General features: G+C 45.5%; 1 protein-coding gene across 17 annotated transcripts in view; it reads right to left on the bottom strand.

The window, feature by feature from the left end:
- MYCBP2 (MYC binding protein 2) overlaps window positions 1-15218 on the bottom strand; it is a 1769078-nt gene that overhangs the window by 395968 nt on the left and 1357892 nt on the right. For all 17 annotated transcript variants that reach the window (XM_069205243.1, XM_069205245.1, XM_069205247.1 and 14 more), the window contains one exon: window positions 9918-10117. In XM_069205243.1, the coding sequence (XP_069061344.1) occupies window positions 9918-10117 (200 nt within the window). The remainder of the gene's footprint in view (window positions 1-9917; window positions 10118-15218) is intronic.

Below are 15218 nucleotides of genomic sequence, written 5' to 3'. Positions count from 1 at the left end.
GGTGCAGCTAAAAAAAGAAAACACAACATTTTACACAGTCTATGTGCCATGCCTACTAACACTGCATGCAACATATTTAAGTCACTCCTAAAAGAAGGCAATCCAGCCCTAAGGCAGGGTGCATTATATTACATGTGTGGTCATATCTTCAGGAGCAGATATGCCCCTACTATGTCTCTGTTGATGTTTAGACATAGTAAGCAATCAGGGAATCTATTTTGAGTACGTGCTAGACACTGGTCAATACCTGTTTCCCAGCTACATGATGGCTGCACAGAAAATAGGTATGTTTGGTATCAAACATCTCATATTAATAACCCTCACGGATTAGTGATGAATTTATTAATACATGCACCCACCAATAGGTCACCTTGGAGACATCCCCTTTGAAGGATGCACCTCCCCCCCCACCCACTCCCAACAGGAAGACATGTAAATTAGTATTCCAATGCAGGGAGCTTCAAAGAGCTCACTGCATTTAGAATGCAAATCTGGCTTCCCAGAGAGGTGACGGGATGCCGACCCTCTGACCAGGGCCCATTTGGCACCTGGACAGGCGGGAAAATTAGTAGGCAGTGAGGCGTGTACACCTTCATGCTAGTTCCACACTAAGGAGAGCTACCTGATGTGGACACGAAATTTGAATGTCTGCCATCCTGGTTCCAAGAAGCCCCAGCCTCAAGCATCACACAGCTCCAAGACCAGCGTCTTCCCTGCAACATGGACATCTATCTTCTTTGTGCTGCACAGGCCTCCTCCGACTCTGTGCCAGCTGCCAGTGCATTCTCCTTGGGTCTCCATCAATTCCTTCTGGCTCTCCTCACTGCTGAGGGCTGGCCCTGACTTACTTGTGAAGGATGAGTCCCTTGGACCTTGCTGGTCTCCCCTACTGCAACTCTTCGTGCATCCTTTCTTTTGCATTTGCCAAGGCTTGTTGGTGGCCCTTTTGGTCACCGACGCCTCTGCAATCCGATGACTGACGTGGGACAGCTTGTGGACAACTCCTGGGATCCTTCTGCAGCGCATGGATGCACGAGCTGCCTCCTCATGACAACCATCCAACAGAGAAGTATCCACAAGAAGTGTGGGCATTGCCTTCTTGCACCCCCTGGGCGACTCTGGGTGGTTTGGATTCTGTTCCCTCTTTTCTCAGGTACTCCTTGTCTGGAATCCATGCCTGGATTCCACCGACGTAGTTTATGAGTCACTGCAGCAGCTGGGCAGCTGCTGTCCCCATTGACTTCAACGGGAGGCTATGACACAACTTTTTCTCTATGCACCTGGGCTCCCTTGTGTAGATACTCCACTGGGCATCCCAGATGGGGGCACTTTTGAACCTTCCTTGCTTTAACAGGTTTAATCAGGGTCCTCTGGGAAGGGTTCTTCTGCAACCTTTCTCCAACCGCTACTATTCCATGTTATCTTATGGACACCAATGCTAAGTAATGCCTCTGTATATGGGGTCCTGGGGAAACTGCTACTTACCTCTGGTGTTCTAATACTTCCCTAGTCCTTAGGATCCTTGAGTATTAGCCTTGTCTGGTTGTACTGTCATTAACTCATTTTTTTTAGTCTGATTTGGCCCGTCATAGGGGCCCACGTCATTTTATGCTTTTATCAACCCATGACATTTTATGCTTTTATCTACCCGTTTTGAAGTATATTTTGTGTGTGCATAGCTCCGTTCAGGAGACATACTAAAGTTAGTTTAGTGCCTGTGTGCTAAGAAATAATACTTTATTTTTCAAACACCTGGTGTGATTCTTTGTGTGTAAACCACAGACTGACTATGGTTATTGCAATTACTTTACACCCCCTCTGATAAGCCTTAGCTTCTCTCCATAGCTACCCTTTGAGAGCTTTGTCCATTAGAACCCACTTACACTATCACTAAGGGTTGCCTGGACTCAGTGCAGGGTGCCTCACCTATAGGTGTACACCATATACTCAGTCTGCCTCCTACACAAACTACCCCCTAAGAGAGCACCTTGATGACTACTGCACACCCCTGTCCACTGATAAGGGATAGCTGGACTCTTTGCACAGTATACCTCTATATTATATAAGGAGTCAGCTTCCTGCAAGCTTCTCATGATTTTCCTTCATCCAGATGGAGTACTAGCCTTCAAAAAAGAAAACGGCAGCTCCCTGTGGAGACCTTGACCATAATTTGTTTTACATGCCTTGTCCAGAGGATTGAGATGGACTGTTCCTATGAGAAAAGGAAAGCAGCATTTTTGGGTGTGGTACCCCCACTATTTGCTTGGTACATGATGTGATTTCAACTGAAAATGCACTGGGTTCCTGAAAACCAGTTCCCCAGTGCCAGATCTTTTCCACAAAATTTTATTGTTTCCCCCACTTGGCACACCCTCTTTAAGTCTCCAGTAAATGGTACCCCTGGTACCTAGGGCCTGGGGTACTAAACAAGGTACCTGAGGGTGGCAGCACAGACTGTGCCACCCTAAGGGACCCCTCACCAAAAACACACAGTGCTGCCATCGCAGACTGCATGTCTTGATGCACACGAAAGTGAAAACAAGACTTGTCACACATCCCTGTGTGCCAGGTCCCTTGCACTGTATATGACATTTGAAAGTCACCCCTACAGAAGGCCTTCTAGCCCTAAGGGAGGGTGTATTATATCACACGTTAAGCCATATGTGCATGAGCAGATTTGCCCCTTCTATGTCTTTGTTGATTCTTAGACATAGTAAGTGGACAAGGAAGCCACTTGAAATACATGTGCTGGACACTGGTCAATATCAGTTCCCCAGCTACATGTCGTCTCACAAACTAAGGATGCTTGGTTTCAAACAGCTTACATTAATAAAGCCTCACTGATTTCAGCAATGGATTTATTAAAACATGCATCCAGAGGGCACCTTTGAGGTGCCCCCTGAAAAATCTACCGACTGCTAGGGTGCTGACTGACTGGTCTAAACCAGTCCAGCCACCACAGACACGTTTCTGACGTGCTGAGGTGAGAGCCTATGTTCTTGGAGGCCAGGAACAAAGCCTGCCCTGGGCAGAGGTGTTGACACTTCTTCCCTGCAGGAGGTGCACTCCAGGGTGGGGAGCTTCAAAGGCCCAGCCACCTTTGTTATGAGACCCAGGTCTCCTGACCCCACTTCTTGGCTGCAAGACAGGTGGGAAAATTTACAAAATTAGGAGGTGTGCCCACATCATGCCAGTCTTACCTCTGAGGTGGACCAGCTGATGTTGAAACCACTTTTCAAATTCCTCCAACTTGTTTTGGACGGAATTAGCATTCTGAGGTCACGGTTATGCCCACTTCCCACCAGAAGTGGTCTTACAGAGGGTGTAGACACCTAAAAGGTAAGCAACTCATTGGCTGCTACCCGTCACTCCCTTTAATGCCCCTAAATTGAGTATTTAGGGGGCACCCTTAACATAAGAACTCAGATTCGATGTATCAAGAGAAGAAGGACCAAGGAGAGTCATTTTCTGGTGAGAATAGCAGAAGAGCGGAGAACTTAAACTAATCATGCCTATGCACAACTATCTCGACAATCACAATAGAGTGACTTGTCCTGCAAGTGGGTGAACTACAAAAACCTTTAAAATCGCTGCAAGTCTCCCTTGGAGTAGAAGAGCTACTTCCCTGCAGTCACTGTCAAGCAGAGTCCGGTCCACCACCTTGCAGCTTCCTGGCGTGACCGACACCACTAACAAACAGAAGGAACTCATGCTCTGGAGAGCCAGGTCTACCTCCCAACCAAGTGTGAACACACCAGTACCAACCGGAGCCGTGCAGCCCCAACCCCTGGGGTACCGGATGCCCTGCACCAAGCACCACCAGTGAGAGTCCAGTTCAAAGTCCCACTGCACCACAACCCAGCAGCCATCAAGGGACGTCAGCACCACTGAGACCCACTTCACGAGTGACCTAGCTGCCCTGGTTTTGCCCCTGCCAGCTGTTGGTCCCTAACTGCGAGGAACATCTTTGCGCACCAGCCCAGCTGCTCTAATCACTCTGCACCAGAGCCACCCCGAAGAACCACTGTGCCCCCCTTGCTCCAAGACCCCTTGCGACCCAGGCACTGTTTGGGAGGTCTCGGACTTGTCCCCAATTCCCACTGTGTAGCATATTTCCAGGTGCCCCCCCTTCACTGTAGTGCGCCCAGCTACCACATCACCAGCACCCTGCTCCTGGTGAAATCCGGGTGACTCCCAACCAACTGCTGATAGTACTTTGGACCTTGGCCCACTGCAACTCCTAACCCTGAAGGTGAACCCCTGAAATTGACAACCTATCTTAATGCATCCCTGACTTTTACTTCCATAGGATTGCATTGTGCGTAAAAGCGCACAGGTTTTACTTACCTGTGCAAATTCATAACAAAAAACATACTTTTGAATGAATTTCTTGATTACAAAATATATATAAAAAAGTGTTATTTTTCTAATTTGGTCTCTGATTTATTCTTGAAGTGCGTCTCTCATTTATTGCCTCAGAGTACAACAGACGCTTAGCACTGCCCTCTGCTAAGCCTAACTGCTGCCTACACTACCACAAAAGAGAGAGTTAGTATCATCTACTTTAGTCTCTGTAAGCCAATTGGGGAGCCCCTGGACTCTGCAGTGTCCTTCTTTTTAGTGCACCATGTAGAGAGCCAGCTTCTTCCAGTGCCTCTTGTCTAGAGTGGCACAGTGGCCAAAAAATATGATGCATTGGTATGCTGCCCAGAGCGATAACCAGTGGTTCCACTATTGCAAGCATTCCTTCCATCATCTTTTGTGTATTTTCTGATTCAGGTGAGCCAGTTGTTAGCACAGGGGAATGCTTGATGACATTTCTTTCTCAGAAATGCTACCAATGCACTTAGTAACGATTCTTGGAAAGGATTTCAGCCTGGATGATGAGCACAAGTGAGCAAACTAGACATCATAAAACACAGACATTAGATGACTGAAACTTATTGAGATATAAAATTATAAAAAATATTAATCTATTAAGTCCAATGATATTCAGAATTCTCCTTCGTGAAGAAGCAGGAGAACTTCTTTCGGAGTAACGATGTGGAATGACTGCTTCTTGGGGTTCTTGTTCAGCTGGTGTCAGTCCAAGATGGGACACCAGACTTCTGACTATGATTTTGGCAGGGCTGTTGTCAACTAGAGAGGGGCTTCAAGAGGGCACATGGAAGTGGGCCTCTGCATTTTTGTTACACCTCTAGGAGGTTTTAAAAGGGGGCTCCAAGGAAGAAGAACAAATCTTCACTCGCTATGGTTGAGATCCTTCCTATTCCAAATCCTAAGGACAACTCTCTTTGATGTCTGAGGATAACAGAATGGTTAGAAAAACCAGGCGAGAGAAAAGGATTGTAAAACACACAAGTTAACATCTGAAAAAAAAATAGCAGATCTCACAAGGAAGAAAATTCCGTTGCACTCAGCTCAAAGGCTGTAATTTGGGTACTTCCCAAATTAATAAAGCTACTAAATGAACATTCTTCTGACGTCTTTCAGACTTGTGAATATTAAATATTGCTACTGTTAGTCAACCTGCGATTCCCCAACTGGACAACAGGAAATCATTCAAGCCTGTGAAACTATGAAAGATCTACTACTGAAGGACATTTGTGATCTCAGATGTGACGCCATGCCGTGAGGTCATGAGCAAGGTGAGGTGGGGTGGGGCTAGAAGTTTGCATCAGTGCCTTAACTGGCAAATAAGTGCAATGTTTGATGTTGTAGACACTACATTAGCTCAAAAATGTTGTCTCACTGGTCTCCCACCTAAACTTAAATGAACTATAAGCTTTTCAATCACTGTCAAGGACTTCATGATGTTTTATCAACTAACTATCCTAGAAACATTTTATTTGGCTTCATAAATCTTTGCCATCAGTGTATGAAGAAGGCAACGGTACAGTGAATGTGTAGCGAGTGGCGGCTAGCACAGGGCATCACTAATTTGCGATGTTGATAATTCACATGGAGGTTGATGATTGAAAACACGTGACAGTAGACATTCTTGTAATGTTTAGATCCACATCATCCAATCACTGATACATTCCACTGTCCACTAAAATGAAGGAAATCATTGAGTCACATGATCTTGACAAGAATTTATTTCTGTCGGTGTTGACTCAGTTACCAACTAAGAATGGGTTAAGACATGAAAATGGATCTTGGGCTTGGAGATGGTATGCCTTTACTGATGATGAACAGCATATCCCCAATGGAAGAGAATTTGTTAATTGCAGAAAATGTGCTGACTGATAATCTATTGACTAAATCTTGGTTAACAAAGATAAGCCTTTGGTTGTTAGTGAGAAAACATTCAAACCAAACAATGGGGGTTTCGTAGACGAGGAGACTTAGGCGGCTAAGTCAAGCTGTCCTTAGAAGCTGCTTGGGTCAAAGAAGAAACCTTGACTATTCTTTCCCTGATTCAATGTCACTCATGTTCTAGGGTTTCTTTAGTAAGAGAAGATGTGTGAGGGTTCCTACCAGACATCACCCCTAAGAATGTAGCAAGATTTAAAAACCAGTACTCCTCTCCTTTCTCTATGTTTGAGGCTCTTTTAGCAAACAGCCGACATATGGGACAGTTTTCAGTAACTTAACGGTGCTTGGGACAGTAAAAAAAAATAAAGAGACCACGTCGTCGGAATATATCATTTTTAAGCTGCAAGAAGTTCAAGGGTACATTTCCTCCCCTGCCGGGTTTTCAGCCATAAAATACAGAAATTTATAAAAAGACAAGTTACTTACCATTGTTAACACTTTTTAGTAGCAGATTCCTCACCTTCTGAACATTATCAAAGCATTAGATCTGATCCGGAAACTTTTCAACAGTATCTCAGCAAGGTGATATGTGGCACTGTGTGGCTCCACGCTGATGCTGTTCCGCTCCGGAAATTACGTGACGAGCCCATCCAGGTGCAACTCCTGGCACTGTGAGTTGCTTTCGAGGCTGTCCTTAATCCCAGATGCAAAACACCAATACCAAACTGATTGTGACAAGTGTGCAGATTACTAGCCATGGAATCTCAATAGTGAATTCAGTCAATCACAAAACGCTTAGGATTACTGAGGAATCTGCAGCTAGGCAGAGTCTCTACTAGAGAAAGTGTAACCAAAGTAAGTAACTTGTTCTTCTGATGAAGACTTCTATCTGCAGATTTCTCACATTTCGATTAGGCAATAATGCAGTACTTATTTGGAAGTGGGTCTCTGAATTGACTTAAGAAGGTTCTGCAGGACCGAGTGAGCAAAATGTGCAGCTCGGCAAAACTGACTGACCAGGCCACATTGCTTTGTGAACATATGAAGGGACACTCCTGTAGCTGCCTGACAAATGTCCGGGACTGGGAGTCTGTGTGCCAAAGCAGTGGTAACAGCTTTGGCCCTGGTATAATGAGCACAAAGTCCTTCAAGAGGCTGCTTCTTAGCCAAAGCGCAGCAGACCTTAATACAAAGCATGATCCAGTGGAAGATGGATCTTTTCTGCACAGCCTTACCTTTTTCCGTTTCAGAGAACCCCACAGAGAGCTGATCATCCTTCAGATGTTCTTTACTATGATCACTATAAAAGCTTACAACTCTTTGGAGGTCCAAACAGAGTAGTGTCTCCTCCTCAACATAACATAGAACACCAGCAAGGTGATGTTTTGCCTCATGTGATATGGTGAGACAACTTTAGGGAAGAAAGATGGCCATGTCTGCAAAACCAGCGTGCTTGGGAGGAAGGTGATATACCGCGGGTTGACACAAAGGGCTTGAAGCTCATTCACATGCGGCACTGATGTTATGGAAACAAAGAACATTGTTTTGAGGGTAAGAAGGTGCAACAGAGAACTGTGAAGCTTCTTAAAGGGAGTGCGCATCAGATATGTGAGGACCAAGTTAACGTCCCACTGCATCATGACAAAGAAAGAGGGTGATAATAAATGTTGTAAACCGTTCAAAAAGTGCATAACAGCTGGAGATTTAAACAATGATGACTAATACAGCAATCCTAAAAAAGATGAACAGTACCCTTTGACTGTGCATATACACTTTATGTCAAAGGACGTCGGTTGCCATGATGACAACACCCACCTCTGGGGGAAGGTCAAAGGTGTTCAGTTGTGGCTGGGCAATCTCCATGCATGAAGGTGGAGACTGTAAAAGCCTGGGTGAAGAACCCTACCCTGTTGTTGCAACATCCAGTCTTCCCAGAGGGACAGCCTGATTGGAGGAAAGATGTTTAAGTTCAGGAGTCCTGGATAGTAAACTCTCCATACCCAATCCAGGCCAACTAGAATAACTTGGGCCCAGTCGGTCCTGAGCTTCTTGAGAACTTGGGGCAGGAGTAGTATCTGTGGAAAGATATACAGGAGTCTTGAGTTCCACTCAAAGCAGAACATGTCTCAGAGTAAGAGATCGCCAATGTGTAGAAGTGCAGACATTGCACCTTATTGACAGTGGCGAAAAACTGAGCCAAGGTTCTCCCCATTCCGCAAGAGATATTGAGACACCCTCCTGGTGTACTGCCACTCATGATCCTCTAGGCACGTGTTTGTCCACCCTGGCATTTAACGATCCTAACAGGTGGTCCAGCTAGTGCTACAGGTACAGGGCCTCCTGGCACAGTGTTTGTGACCCCCACCTGCCTGGTCTGTTGTAGTACTACATGGTGATGGTGTAGCCCATGAGCACCTGTACCAGTCTCCCCATGATGGACCGAAAGAAGGCTTTCAACACCAAATGAATGTCCCTCAGATCTAGAACATTAATATGGAGCTGGGACTGCGCAGGAGACCAGAGGCCCCTGATTGACACCACTCCCAGATGGTTGCCCCAACCCAGAAGGGATGCACGGGTCACCAATGACAGCTCATGGTGGGGTAGCAACCACTGGAGATCCTTCGCTTGGTTGGTAACATTCTATTAAGGTTGGGCCTACTGAGACTTCAAATCCCACTCAAGATTTTGCATATGCCACCTGATTTGCATGACCAGCAGGATGCAGGAGGCCATCAGTCCCAGTAGCTCAAAGTCAACCTCACTGAAGTCTAGGATAGACGCTGAAAGATCAGGATCACAGCCTAAATGTTCCAAACTCTCCTTTCCAGAAGAAAGGCACAAAACTGAATAGTGTCCAGAATGGTTCTGATGAAGCTTATTCGGCAGGTTGATAGTGAGCCCCAAAGATAACAGGAGGTTTGCAGTCATCTGGAGTTGGTTGACAACTGCCAGGGTGCCCCCCCCCCCCTTTAACAGCCAGTCATTGAGGAAAAGGAAGACTGGGACCGGTGTCTTCCAAAGGTGTGCTGCTCAAGCCCTGCTACCATCGCCATCAACTGGATTTGTGTCATCTAAGAATTTGAATACTAGACAATCATATAAAGTACTATTATTAACTGGAATTGACAAATGTTTGGTTAATAAAAAGCCTATGAAACTGCATTGTATGTCATTATACATCTTGAGAAGTATACACTCTACGTTACAACAGTCTATATTTGTGATACGTATAAGGGGTCATGTGTGGATCAGATGACTAATTAGTCCATGGAAATCGGAATTTGTTCTGGATTGCAGATTAAACTTTTCTTTTGAAAATACATTTGGAGTCCTAGGTGTTGTGAATATATTAATGCTGCGTTAGAGGGTGGGGGCAAAAGCCGCATGTTAAAGCTGTAAGCTTAGAGGTTTTGGTAAATCAAGAAATAGGAGGAAGAATAGCGTGGATTTAGGTTAGGAGGTTTCAACAATATGGTCACGATTGTTTATTGAAATTTTGATGAATTTGAAGTTAAAGTTCTAAGTATATCGGCTCAGTTAAGAGTTACCCTTTAAAGTTTTAAATGCAACATAAAGCTGTCTGAAAGTAAATTATTAATGCATGTCACAAGAATAAAAATACGGGTAGCAAAAAATATCACAAACAGTGTAAATACCTCCATTGCGAACACTCTGCAGGCAGATTTTCGTAATGCTTGTTTCATTGCTATTTCAAGTCCTTCAAGATCATGGTGTTGAATCACAAAGGCAAGAACTGGCCACTGAAAGTTTCTTTCTCCTTTGGAAAGTGAGCTGTGAGCAGATATTAGTCGCGAAAGTTCAGGCGATGGATGTCTCAAGAGGTTTGATCCTACTTCTGCATTTGTAAACACACAAAGTATGCAATTTAAATAAGACATTTTTAAAACGCACAAAATATAAATGCTTCAAAAAACAATCCAAGTTTCTTTGACAAAATTAGCAGCCCTCCTGTAGAAAGAATACAATTACAACTTCAACAATAAATAAAACTAATCAGTTTTCACCAGTCTTGGGTAACTATGGCTTTTTTTTTTTTTTTTTTAAGCAGTTACCAAGACCATTTACTATTAACAATCATTAACAGCTTTCAGCCAATCAGAACGAGAATTTGTTCTTCGTAAAACTTCTGACAGTGCTTTAGAATTTAGGTAAACAAACAGAAGCACACAGTTCACTAAGACTTAGCTAAGTATTCATGAACTTGTCTGTGTACGAGTTTTGTGTAAGGGGAAACAAAAAATAGGAGTTTTGTGTACTGCTACAAATATATGTGACCATTTCAAAACTGTTGATTGGGGCTCTAAGTACAACTTTGTTTGAACTTAACACATTGTTAGCATAGAGGAAACATGGGAACGGGAGGCCAGATCAACACAATTGCATAGGATGGTATGTATCGGTATAGAGTGACGAATAAGTCACAATCTGATAATATAGAGGAATTCAAGATGAACAATTTTCTTACGTATGGTAACACTCTTTCTGGTAGAAACGTTTCGGATCCAGTCCTGGGGAATATTCAAAAGGTGACGAATCTGTTGCTAGGTAGAGGTTTCACCTAGCTGCAGATCCCTCACCTTTTGAATATTCCCAAAGACTGGATTCGGAAACTTTTCAGCAGTACCTCTGCACATTCTGTTCTGGAAATGATGTGCAGGAACTATACAGGCCTCACACCCAAAAGCAAATTGGCTGGAGCCAGTGTGCACATTCCTAAGCTTGGGATGATACTAATGGATAGAGTCCAATCTCTGCACAGGGAGGATAGAAGGATCCGACAGGAATACGCAGTTGGCTAGAGTTTCTACCAATAAGCGCATTACTTGAAGGTTAGCAACTTGTTCTTTTGATAGAGATCTCTAGATGCAGATTCCTCACCTTCTGAATAGAAAGCAGTACCAATTACTAATTGGTACAAAGCAGTACCAATTAGGAGGTGGGTCTGTGAATGGACTCACACGAGAAAGTTCTGCAGAACAGAGCGGACAAATTGCCCCTCTCCGCAAACATGAAAGTCCAGGCAAAAGTGCTTCATGAACATATGGCGGGACGCCCACAGAGCTTCCTGGCATATTTTTAGCACATGGACTGTGTGCTAATGCAGTGACACAGCTTTGGCCCTGGTAGAATGAGCACATAGTCCTTCCAGAGCTGCTTTTTGGCCAGTGTGTAGCCGATATTAATGAAGAACACGAGACAGAAAGGTATGGTTCTCTCCTGAGTATGACCTTGCCTCTTCTCACTCCAAAGAACGCCACACAGAGCTGATTTTCCACCCAGTGTTCACTGGGACAATCGATGTACAAGCTGAGCGCTCTTTTGAGATCTAAGTGATGGAGCATATCCTCCTCCTTAGAAGGGTGAGGTAGAGAGTAGAACACTAGTAGGGTGATGGCTCACTGATGCGGAATGCAGTCACAACTTTAGGAAGAAATTATGCTTTCGTCCACTGAATCAGTTTGTGTCTGGGACGGTGGTAGTGTACGGTAAACTGACACTGTGTCAGAAGTTCACTAACTACCTGTGCTGAGGCGATGGCAACAAGAAACACCATTCTAACAGTTAGGAGCCATAAGGTACTGCTGTGAGGCGGCTTAAATGGAAGACACATCAAATAAGTGAGGACCAGATTAGGTCCAATTGGGGCATTACAAAGAGAGAAGGGGAAACATATGGTGTAGCCCTTTCAAAATGTGCATCACAACCGGTGACAGAACAATGAGGGCTGATCTGGCAAGCATACAAATTATGAAATATACCTCTTAACTGCGTAAAGGAAACCCTTTCGGGCAACGGACAAATCAAACAAAAGATCTCTGATAACTTGGTCTGGAGGGGGTCAATCTTGTGTGTGCCACACCAAACAACAAATTTGCCCAGATGACAGCCATTTACAGTTTGTCGATTGACACCTTGCTGCCAAGATGACATCAACCACCTCCACAGGAATGTCTAAAGTATTCAGCTTTCACTGTACATTCTCCATGCATGAAGGTAGCAACTTCGAAGGCCAGGATGCAAAACCCTGCCTGTTGCTATGACAGCAGGTGCCCACAGAGGGGCAGCCTGATTGAAGGACATCTACTCAATCCAACTAGGAGGCACTAAGATGACCTGTGCCTGGTTAGTCCTGATCGCCTTGAAAATTCAGGGCAGGAGTGGCATGGCCAGGAAGGCATGCAGGAGTCCAGAGTTCCATTCGAGGTGGAACATGTCTCCGAGTGAGAAACACCTTGAAAACTCCAACATGCAGAAGCACTGACATTGGGAGTTCTCAGCAGTGACAAACAGATTGAGCCTAGGTTCTCCCCATTCATGGAAGAAGCCTTGCTCCACCTCCAGGTGCAACTGCCGCCTATGATCTGCAAGGTTTCACTGGCTGACTCTCCACACCCTGGTGTTCCAAGAGCCTACCAGGTGGTTTGCCACTAAAAATATTTCTTGGCGGTCCAGCCATTTCCAGAGGTATAGCACCTCCTGGCACAGGGTCCGAGAACCTGCTCGTTTTTTTGTAATACCACATGGCGATGGTGTTGTCCGTGAACACCTGAACCAGCCTAACTGTGATGGATAGAAGGAAGGATTTTAACTTCAAGAGAATGGCCCTCAGCTCCAGAAGGTTGATGTAGGGCAGGGACTCCGCTGGAGACTGGAGACCAAAGTCATCTGATCTTGACCTCTTCCAGATATCTGCCCCAACCCAGAATTAATGCACTGGTCACCACTGTCAGTTCTGGGTGGAGCAGAGACAGTGGTCTGCTGCTGAACCCAGTGGAGGTCCAGCAATCACCACTGCAGGTCTTTTCTGAAATCTGAACGTGGTCTGAGAGTTTGGTTTTATGTTGGGGTCACTGGGACTTCAGATACCACTGCAGACACCAAGTACGCCACCGGGCATTCTCAACAGGCAGGATGCAGGAGTTCATCAGACCCAGTAGCCTCAGAGTCTACCTCATTGAAATCCAGGACCAAGGCTGAAAGATTGGTATCACAGCCTGAATGCCCTGGACTCACTTTCCCGGGTGAACGATATGAATGAGAATCCCCTGGATGACAGGAGTTTTGCCGTAGTCTGAAGGTGGTTAACGAATGCATAGTGCAAGCCTGCCTTCAAAAGTCAGTCGCCTAGGTACAGGAAGACTGGTCCGCCTGACCTCTGAAGGTGTGCTGCCACCACCGCCATCACTTTTGTAAAAACAAGAGGTGCACTGGTGAGAGTAATAGGAGCACTGCAAACTGAAAATGTTCCTGTCCCACAAAAAAACCAAAGGAAGGACTGGTGGGCCTACAGGACAGCTACATGTAAATAGGCATCGTGAAGGTCCAACGCCAACAGCCAGTCTCCAGGGCTAAGGGCAAATAGGAAGTGGGTGACGGTGAGAATTCTGAATTTTTACTTTGTGAGGAAGGTGTTTAGAGGGCGCAGGTCTAAAGTAGGCCACAAGCCCCCGTCTTTCCTAGTCACCATAAAGTAGTGGGAGTAAGGACTACATCCTCCCTCTTAACTGTCCCTTTGGCCAAAAAGGTTTGCATTTTCTGCCATAAAATGGAGAGATGGCCCTCCATCAGTCGATCAGGAGATGGTGGAAAGTAAGGCATGTGCTCTGCGAACGATCTGAAGAACCTACCTGTCCGATGTTATTGTGTACCAACCTGGGAAGAATCAATGAATTCTGCCTCTCATCGGGTGGCTGTGCTCCTGTAAGGGCATGCCAATGAGGTTTGGTAGATGGGGCCACAGGAGGCAAGGAAGACTGAGCAGCCCAATGATCTTGGATTTGGGGACACTGGGAACTATGGCCTCAACTGTGAAACTGCTGGGTTCCTTGTTGAGCCTGCACTGGCTGATGGTAAGGGGCACCCCAACCAAATCTACAAAAGGAGAGGTGGATCTGTCCCATTTGGTGAGGCCGCAGACAGGCCCAGAGAGCAGACAGCAGCTCGTCTCTCTTTAAAGTGCTCTACAGAGGAAAAAAACTTATCCCGGAACAGTTGAGTCCTGTCGAACAGCATGTACACCAGAGAGAAATGGAGATCATCTTAGATTGCAGCCACACATAGTAGCCAAAGGCAACACTGCTGCAAATGGCCCACTCAATGGTAATTAGTGGTATCCAAGCCACAATAAACAACAAACCTGGCTGCATCACAACTGTCTTGAATTGCTTGAGCAAGGACAGATTGGAGATCTTCGGGCACACCAGAGAGGACTTGAGCCACTGAGTTCCAAAGGGCATGGGAAGAGGGCTCCAACAAGAAGCATGTGTTAAATGATAGAAGTGCCAGACTGGTAAAGGAAAACACTGGTTTACCAAACATTTTCACTTGCTTAGATTCCCTGTCAGGAGGAGTGGTAGGGAAGGTGTTGGGGTTAGACCTGCTTGTGGTGGCTTGCACCACTATACTTTGGGGGGGAAAGGTGCTGTGAGAGAAGGACAAGTTACTTACCTTTGGTAACGCCTTAATCGGTAGAGACTAAATCTAGCTGCAGATTCCTTACTGCCCCTTATGGACATGGCTGCCCCCACTTGTTGCTCACTGGTAATTAATTTTTTCTACTAAGGTGCACTGGGTCTCTGCTCCCCAGTGCCAGTGCTCTTTCCCTAAAACAGGTGAAATGTGTACAAATGACACACTCACCTCTACCTTTGTATGTCCCCAGTAAATGGTACCCCGCACCTAGGTACTGGTGAGAGTCCTTAAGGGCTGGAGCATGTATTGTGCAACCCTCAGGGACCCCACTAAAAAAGTTGCACACAGCCTCAACTGCAGTCTCCATGTCCTGGTATAGGCCAGGTGAAAAACCAACAGGGCACATCCACTGTGTGCCATGCCCCACTCACTGCATCTAGATATATGTAAGTCACCCCTACAGCACGCCTTGGAGACTCAAATACCTCATCTTAATAAATCCAGGCTGATGCCAGCCTTGGATT

The sequence above is a fragment of the Pleurodeles waltl genome, chromosome 8 (assembly GCF_031143425.1).
Source record: "Pleurodeles waltl isolate 20211129_DDA chromosome 8, aPleWal1.hap1.20221129, whole genome shotgun sequence".
Taxonomy (NCBI): Eukaryota; Metazoa; Chordata; class Amphibia; order Caudata; family Salamandridae; genus Pleurodeles; species Pleurodeles waltl.
The sequence above is the reverse complement of the archived record's forward strand: the minus strand, read 5'-3'. Positions and strand labels throughout refer to the sequence as shown.